The sequence below is a fragment of the Rutidosis leptorrhynchoides genome, chromosome 1 (assembly GCF_046630445.1).
Source record: "Rutidosis leptorrhynchoides isolate AG116_Rl617_1_P2 chromosome 1, CSIRO_AGI_Rlap_v1, whole genome shotgun sequence".
Taxonomy (NCBI): Eukaryota; Viridiplantae; Streptophyta; class Magnoliopsida; order Asterales; family Asteraceae; genus Rutidosis; species Rutidosis leptorrhynchoides.
The window spans coordinates 370,253,183-370,262,473 of NC_092333.1; the positions used below are offsets into that span (position 1 = coordinate 370,253,183).

The window sequence follows — 9,291 nt, forward strand, 5'->3', positions numbered from 1 at the left end:
TGCACATGTAACCGTACGGATCCACTATGTATTCGTACGGATGTTAATACTTAATCCAAACACGCGTCAATTGATATAACTAGAAACTTATTATGCACCAACAGTTTTTACCATCACTATGACCTCAATTTTAACCCTCACTATGAACTCAATCTTAATCCAATATGTTTACAAAAATCCGCTGCAACGCACGGACCCTCAAACTAGTTTTATTCTATATTTCATATATACTTGAAGAAATAAGAAATGTGCCACAAAACTTATATAAATGAATTTATATACACAATAAACAAACTGCTAATCGTAATAAACCTATACTTAAAGCTGTGTTTCCATCCCTAATACAAATCTTCACCAATATGCTCCATTTTCCTCATGGGAATTTCAAGTTGAGTAGGCCTACCAATTTCCAAATGCTCAGGTACTTCAGTCGGACTTACCAGTTCCCATCTTGGCGGATTTCGATGATTCCATTCGTTCGTCGATTCTGAACTCTCTCTTGGTTCTACCTGATTATTATGATTCAAACTAAGCACGATTTGAATAAGTTTGAACGCTCTCCTCCAACGGCTTCCATTATTCCAACGAGACCCATTGAAACTAATAATTCGTTGCTCAATGCGGTTGTGAAGCAACCGATACAAGAAAATTAGGAAGCTTATCGTTGATGCGAGACTCGATATAAGAAATATTCCCCAAAAGTTAGCCAAACTTAGTCTTCTTTCTGATTCTAACCCTGGATTGGTATTTGAACAGTCTCTAGAAGTATTAAGCCATTCGTTTTCTAAGTCTTGAATCTTTCCTTCTTCCATGAGGTATAAAATTGCTCCTGAGACATCATTTGTAATCGGAGAATCTTTTGGGAAAACCTACAAAGATGTACCGTAAAAGTTGTTGGTAATTTTGATGTTCTAAATTACTATAAATGGTCAATTTGGGATATGGTTTATCACTAAAAAACCGGTTCAAAATCAATAAATAGAACGTGCCCGAAATAAAAAAGAAACTTGTGGACCATTGAGTTAAGAATGTTTAAGCTTTTAAATCAAACTAAATTAGACTCTGTATAAAGAAAAAAAAGACCAATATGGTGAAGACTCGCAAACATTTTCGAGTTGTCATCATTTTGGTCATATCATTCGGATTCAGATTAAGGTGATTCCAAAGCTCAAACGCTCGTAATTCAAAAGACAACAAATTTCTATTTTATGGTTACCTTAGGTTCCCGACAGGCTTTATCTTGTCTGGAATATCACCAACGTACTAAAAATTTATACTGTACGCTAAAATCATTATGTCTATTTAATAAAAGATATCATATTCGGGCCACTTACAAAAAATTTTTCAAGATACGTTACTGGTTTTGACCCATTACGAAAAGAAGTGATTTAGCGTACTTACAAAGCCTAGACCTCCAAGTTGGTAAGAAGGGCCGACGGTTGTATACTCGTTGCAATACTCGCTGACGAAGTATTTCTGATAAGGGAGCTCGAGAAATGCAGCACTTATAGTTCCGTTCTTGAAGTTATCTGGATAATCTTTTTGAAATGTTATGTTCTTTACGTTATTCAGTTTTAGAACATTTATCAAGTAATTGTGCACGAACGAATCGGGATCACATCCCACTGGTGCATTAGTTTTCCTTAGCCACTCTATATTTGTCACCGTGGGCTCCAGCATACGAACCGTGAGCATTGAAGTGAGACTAGCTGTGTAGCTTGAGGTTAAGATGAAAACGACGAAAAGCCATACCACAACAACCGCCTTACTATGATTGCTTCGTATCTTCTCTTCTACATATATAGTCAAACATTACGCTATTGGTTACCAAAAGTGCAATGATTATAAAATTTGTAAAATTGTATGCAGTGGCGGATCTAGAATGGTAGTCACTGGTATCACTGGTTAAAACTTCGAAAAAATTCCTACTGGATAACTTATTTTAATGGTGTCACTCAAAAAAATTAACAATATCCAGTGGTGTACTAATTAAAAACCCAAATTTTTTTCACTCGACCCCGTATTTTATTGATGTCCCGTGCAACCACTCCTTCCATATTAGATCCACCCCTGACTGTATGGCTTTTGACAGGAGTAGAACTATTGGTTTTCAAAAGTGCAATGATTATAAAATTTGTAAAACTGCATGTCTTTGAGTAGAACAATTTTGTTATAGAGTGAGTAACAAACAAATACTTAGCTACTTACTATGAGCGAAGAAAAGGGAAGAGAAGGTGAACCATAAAGCGGTTCCAAGTTGATCCTTCCATGGACCTCGAAACTCTCGGTTAACTTGATGTTCCATGAACCAGACCACAAACATTGTGTATAACAGTATCCCACATGTGGCTAGCCACATTTCAACGGTAAATGGTCTCATAAACTTCCACGCCCTTTGTGGTTCTGATTTCACTGGTACCACCATCGACAACCCTGATTCAGTAAACGGTTGTGTGAACTCCACGTACTTTGAACGATTAGCCAATATCGTGACATCTCCAACAACAGCATCGTATTTCTTTTTATCAAAGAGTGCATGAAGAAAAAATTAGTGCATGTTTTAATTTCTTTATAGGTTCAAAACACATTTAAGGTAGAATACTGGAACCTTTTCAGCATCGTATATCTTTTTATCAAAGAGTGTCTAAAGTTTAACTTTTCAGTCGTACCCCTTAATTTTTATCTAACTTTTTCTTACATATACAAGGAGGGGTACAAAATTTTGTTTATCACAATTAATTTGAAACAACCAAAAAAGAATAGAATTTGGACGAAATGAGTAATGAATTATTTGCATTCGAATTCGGTTTAACCGAATTCAATAAAGTAAAACTGAAAATTGAACTGAAAAAACTACAGATTTAATAACTGAATCGTAATTGAAACCGAACCAAAAACTGAATTGAAATTCAGTTTGGTAGCTTTTCAATTCTTATTTGAATTGATTTTCAAGTTGAAAATCTAATAATTTAGGCCCGTAATATCAATATGTGTCATACTTGTTAATTACTCTGTAGTTTCAAAGTTGAAAGGTCAAAATAGTTGTTTAACGAATAGTCTACGTTTAAAACGTCAACTGTTATGATTTAATTGCGTGAAGTTTTATACAACCTGAATTTTGTTTCACTATTTGGTTTATCTAGTCAATTCTTCCAGCTTCGTCAAGCTAGTTTCTAAGAACTTACGTACAAAACAAAAAACCATTGCAATTGTATCACAAGAAACACATACGTGCGTAAGAGCTATTTGTTTCGGTTATCAGCTAGTTTTACCAAATAAGTACTTAATTTGCCGGAAAAAAATGAAAGCTTTATCGATGAATATAACAACTGCGTACCTTGTAATAGACTTGTTCCACCATATCGTCGTAAGCGCCCGAATGGTTTACAAACTCATAAGCTAGAGTGTAACGATATTGCTCTTCCAAAGTGGTAACTACGGCTTTAAAAACATCAATACAAAAACCAGAATATTTGGTCTCATTTGTACTCTCAATCCATTCTACTTTCACAAACCTATCAAACGATGTCGAATCTGGAACACCAATCCTCATTTTTCTAGCGTTGGTAGGCATTGCCCATCCTTTAGGAATCCTGTTCATTAGACCACCAGGCCAGTTTACCCCAAAATCATGATCGCCCACAAATTCTAAATTGTTTGAAAAACCCAACTCTGGTGACCAAAATCCGAGCTCTTTGTAACTTTTTCCAATGATATTTACTAGTTGAAGTATTTGAGGCATTGATAGCCTTCCGTTTTGAAAGGTTATCCTATCGGTTAAACCAGATAAGTTGCTGGATAGAATTGTATCCAGCAACTTCGTATCGTTTAAATTTCCTAAACGATCTAATGCTTGTGAAATGGTTTCCACGCTATCATATGCACGTATAGCGTGGATTCCTGGCTCAAATTTATCTTCCGTGGGATAATTTGATCGAAAATTTGCTTTGAAGTTGGTTCTAAAGTTTTGAAATTGGGTGTTTTTGTCAGAATAATATTGCTTGATGCCTAGAGCACCTTGTACTAGTTGAAGAACCGAAGGGTCGATAGAATCAAGAAAACTAGAAACGGTATCTCCTATAATCCAAACCGAGTCTTGACCCATAAATCCCAATTTATTAGCTTCTTCAAACACCCGAGTCGCGGTAGGTAAAGTGGACTTTAACAAGATGAAAACTCGTGATTGTTTTGAGGTCAAGACTTCGACGAGTTTATCACGAATGGTCTCTTTTGGATCAAAAGGTAAAGTAAAATGAGGAACAACAAGACGATGTTCGATTATACAACTAATGTTTTGAAGTGATTCGGATAATAATGATAACGCCTCATATTCACCACCATACACATTGTCTTCGTAAATTACTATGACTCTTTTCCAATTATACGATTGCACGAAAGATGTGATACAATTTATTTCACCGGACATGTCTAAATTGGTCATTTGTATCAAGAAAGGCCATTGAAGGGGCGATAAAGGCTGCGAACTATCGCTAGTTAAAGATATAATCGGGATTTGATCACGTTGTCCTGTTTTTGCTACTAATGTAGTTTCCTCCCATGAATCCGTCCCTATTATTACTCGTACATTTTGCTGTTTAATCAACTCATTTGCTGCAACATAAAACATATGTATACTTTAGTTTTGTAATTGAAGATGCAAAATGAAATAAAGCACGTTAACAATAGGTAAAATTGAAATTTGTAACTAGCTAAATCATCATCAACTTAATTTATAAACTTTAGTTATGCAAAAAATGTTATTGCGATGTAATTTAGATATGGTTGTAAGTAAAACCTGAATCAGCAGCTTCAAGAGGGTCTCCACTAGAGTTCTTGAAATGAAGAGTCAGGTTGCGGTTTTTAGAACCCGAATTGAGCTTTTGTACAGCGATTTCAATAGCGGTTTTTTGTTCTTTACCTGCCCGGGAACCTTCATCAATGATTACTCCTATGTTTGTGTTTGGACTCAAGGCTTGAGTGACTGAATTATTTGATAGAATTATCGATAAGAAGAAGAAAAAGAACATCAGTTTTGAAGGTGCATACGAAAACATTTTTGGGACATGTGTTTAGGATATTTTGTGTGATCATCTTTATAAAGGGTATGAATTTGTTGATGCATAAATTTCAACATAAGACTTGGTCAACGTTGAAAGCGATTACTTAATATGCCAAGAAGTAACCTGATCAAGTTTAACACTTGTCACTCACACAAATATATTTTTATTTTTAAGGCAAACCCTGATAAAAAATATCAAAATGAAGATTAAACTTGAGTCTCCCTTCAAAGATTTTCATACATCCACTCCAATCAATAAACTATTCTTTGGGATTTTTTTTTTTTTTTTTTTTTTTTTTTGAAAGGCAATAATAATTATATTAATATTAATAAAAATCTAGCAAGATGCTAGGAGATACATATCACGATAACACGACTCTCCGCCCGATCTTCTGCAAATCAATAACTTCAAACTCGACTCGACTAACACACAAATCTAAACATAAGTAGGTCAACTGAAAACCTACAACACATGATTCGAACACAATTCCTAACAAGAGATTTACAACATATGAACGATCCAACCATCAAAGGAACCACCTTGTTAACCAATACATATACATGACCACTTTAGGGCAAGCACTCGAATGAAAGCATGGAAACGGATCACCCGACACAACCCGAAAACTACACCACGAAACACACGAAATCTGAACCAAAAATCCTATTACGCAATCAAATCGAGTGGTGGTAATATAATATGTCCATATGATTAACAAGGAAATAACCCATCAAAAATTGCTCACCACATGTTGAAGTAGAAGCTTACGAACTTGAACCTTACACATGCTTTAACGATTAAAAGTATGTATAAAGAATCCGGCAACAACGAATCACGAACTCGACATCCACAACCAAAAATCACGAACCCTCAACCATGAACGAAAAAGCACGAACACGCAACCACGAACCAAAACCCCAAAATTACCTGAAGTCAAAGGCAGAAAGACGGCGGAGGAGGAGAAGCCATACCGGCCGGAGAAAGAAATTGAAAACAATCATCCGGCGAACCACAAACCCACGATGAAACACGAAAAGACACCCTTCGCAAAGACCCATAAAGACCATAGAACTCCCCACATGTAGATCGGCGCCGGTAACAACGAGAAGGAGGCAAGATCCAGCCGAAACCTCCTGAAATAACCCACAATAACCCATCAAAGCATTGATCTAAACCACGACTGAGCACCTAAGAACCATCGATCGAAAGCGATACACTCGACTTGAAACTGACCTAAAACGAATAAAAAGAGCGAAACAAATGAAAGGATGTAGCAGAGAAAACTGACCTGAAATTACCCACTATTCTTTGGGATTCGTCGCCCATACAATTTAATTTCGCTTTTAAACTATTTTAGATTTTTTTTAAATATTTATTATTTATTTTTATTATTATTATTATTATTTAAAGTAAATTTACGTGTGGTCCTTGTAATATTTTTTGGCATGGTTTGTCAATGTGGTTTTACAATGTACATCAATTATCCCGGTCATAAAAAAAAAAAAAAAACCCCGTTAAGTTTGACATGTGATTTGCACCTGAGGATAAATTCCACTTTTAACTTTCCTAGAAATCTTTTTGCAAGTTAATAAAATCCAAATACAAACAAACAACCCCAATTTATTAACTTGCAACTATAACTCCTGACTACCATTCTTAGTTACTGCGATTAGAAGATTTAACACAAAAATAAATTATCATTTACATTTTACACCTTCTGTGTGGTAAAAAATCGTGAATTTTTTAGAATTTATAAACGCAGTGTATAGTAGGGGTGTTCATTTTCGGATATCCGAAATTCGTATATCCGAAATTTCGGATATCCGAAATTTCGGATAGTGAAAAACCCCATCCGAAATCCGAATCCGAAATTTCGGATATCCGAAAATCGGATATCCGAAATTTCGGATTTCGGATATCGGATTATCCGAATATCCGATATTTTTGAAGAACTTTGAATATTTTCGGATAATTTTCCGGATATTCGGATAATTTTCCGGATATTCGGATAATTTTCCGGATATTCGGATAATTTTCGGATATTTTTCAGATATTTCGGATATTTTTCGGATTTTTTAAAATTTTTCGGATATTCGGATATCCGAATATCCGAAAATTTTAAAAACTCCATCCGATATCCGAATCCGAAAAATCGGATATCCGATTTTCGGATATCCGAATTTTCGGATATCCGATTTTTCGGATATTTTCGGATTCGGATTTTGGATAATTCGGATTCGGATTTCGGATTCGGATATTTTGAACACCCCTAGTGTATAGTAATGATAATAATCTTTCATTATATAAAAAATTTACATGATAAATAATCATATACTTAATAAAACTTCACACGATTAATTAATCTCAATTAAATCAAGTTACACCATAATAATTGTTAAAATATATAAATATACAAAGTCAAGTCCGGTCCAAGGGAGGAGCATAGTGATCATTTGCTCAAAGCCCTTTTATTTTAAGGGGCCCAGAAATCTAATGTACCAAGCACGAGTGGATCAAGGTGGTGGAAGTGAGGTAGGTAGTTAGGCCCAACTATAAGCCCAATATTATTGTATTTATTTATTCAAACAATAGGGGATTATCACTAAAATGCCCATTTTTGTTTACCTTCTTGCGTTGGAGCCCAAAATTTTTTTTTCCCGCCAAATTGCCCGCGCAATGCGCCTTGCGCCTTGCGTCCTTGCACCTGGGGGTGCCTATTGCGACCTTGCTTCCCGGGGACGCAAGGTGCCTCTTGCAACCTTGCTTTCCGGGGACGCAAGGATGCAAGGTGCCTCTTGCTCCTGCCTGATCGTTTTCCTTCAGACATTTCATCGAACACCTTATGTGAATGCACAAAATGTAAAAAATATAATTAGGGTTTTGGTTTTCATCTTCTGATCGTCACTCCGTGGTAAATTTTCTCGAATCGCTAGTTCGGTATGTATATCTTCTTCTTAATTAATTCCATGTTTAATTCATTGGTCACTGTTCTTGTATTCAGAGAACTATAATTTATATGTATATCCAATTTTTTGTTCAATGAACTAGCTAGATAGTTTTCGAAGAATATTAATTGTACAAGTTCCATGCATGTTTATAGAATGATAAATTGCACGTACATATTTTTTGCACCTTCAATTTTGTTCCACCACCTATAGAGCTAGTTGTTATGGTTATACGATCCATCTACTTTGAGCTACCAAAACACATATGTAGGCATGCAGTAAATAAGTCCTGCCACAATTATTGATTGGTTTTTTTTTTTTTTTACCACTCTTGAACTGTTTATTTACAAGGTACGACACTTCTATAATCTGATATATATTTTTTCCACTCTTCATGCAGCTAGATATATATTTTTTACATTTTGTGCATGCACATAAGGTGTTCAATGAAATGTCTGAAGGAAAACGATCAGGCAGGAGCAAGAGGCACCTTGCGTCCTTGCGTCCCCGGGAAGCAAGGTTGCAAAAGGCACCTTGCGTCCTTGTGTCCCGGAAAGCAAGGTCGCAATAGGCACCTTGCGTCCTTGCGTCCACCGGGGGAGCAAGGTCGCAAAGAGCACCTTGCGCCCTTGCGTCTTGCGCGGGCAAATTGTCAAATATTTATTTTTATGGGCTCTGAGTCAAATATGGGAAAGAAAAAAAATGGGCATTTTAGTGATAATCCCTTCAAACAATGATGTATAAACTTTAGCCCCAAACCTTAAAAGCCCAAGGATTATAATGCTATATCAATGATTTGTGACTAATGATTAAATGCTATTGAAATGTTTAATTTTTAGCCGATGTGAGAATGGAATTATCACAATAAAATGTGGTTACAAACAATCAATCAAACCATGAGTTTCAAGTTACAAGTTTAAGTCGTTTTCTTTTTATTGCAAATTAGTTAACTACAAAATTAATTCTAAAAACTGCTTGCATTTAACCACAAACTCTCGTGGAACAAATCTTTCTTACCCTAACTAATTTATGGTAATTAAGTCACTTTCAATTAGTACTTCAACGTCGATCGCATTATTGGTTGCATTCAACCTAGATGGTTAGTTGTGTGCATGTACAGGTAATTACTATTTGACGGATATATTATGTGTATATGTTAGCCCATTCTATATGGGCCCATGATGTTAATAGTCCATCGGGTCTTACTTTCATGGTTGTATATGGTGGTGTTTTGGCATTGCAATCAATCAAGCAATATACATCGATTATCATTATCACTATGTATC

At 35.6% G+C, this 9,291-nt stretch overlaps 1 protein-coding gene across 2 annotated transcripts; it reads right to left on the reverse strand.

Moving 5' to 3' along the window:
* Positions 1 to 204: 204 nt before the first annotated feature.
* LOC139886568 (glutamate receptor 2.7-like) lies at positions 205 to 5,055 on the reverse strand. Of its 2 annotated transcripts, XM_071870415.1 has the most exons (6): positions 4,796 to 5,055; positions 3,338 to 4,611; positions 2,209 to 2,518; positions 1,402 to 1,793; positions 1,217 to 1,276; positions 741 to 869 (listed from the first exon to the last, which is right to left on the reverse strand). In XM_071870415.1, exons 1-5 carry the CDS (start codon positions 5,052 to 5,054, stop codon positions 1,253 to 1,255), a joined length of 2,259 nt encoding a protein of 752 aa, XP_071726516.1. In that variant the 5' UTR covers position 5,055; the 3' UTR covers positions 741 to 869; positions 1,217 to 1,252. The 2 variants fall into 2 exon arrangements, with proteins under 2 accessions (XP_071726515.1, XP_071726516.1); XM_071870414.1 differs by lacking the exon at positions 1,217 to 1,276 and having other exon boundaries at positions 205 to 869.
* Positions 5,056 to 9,291: the final 4,236 nt, after the last annotated feature.

What these genes read in the sequence shown, in the direction of transcription:
- LOC139886568 (XM_071870414.1), bottom strand. Translation starts at nt 5,054, where the DNA reads ATGTTTTCGTATGCACCTTCAAAACTGATGTTCTTTTTCTTCTTCTTA. An exon ending in TCTTGAAGCTGCTGATTCAG is followed by an intron (nt 4,612 to 4,795) that starts GTTTTACTTACA and finishes TTTATGTTGCAG; the next exon opens with CAAATGAGTTGATTAAACAG. An exon ending in TTCCCTTTTCTTCGCTCATA is followed by an intron (nt 1,794 to 2,208) that starts GTAAGTAGCTAA and finishes CTATATATGTAG; the next exon opens with AAGAGAAGATACGAAGCAAT.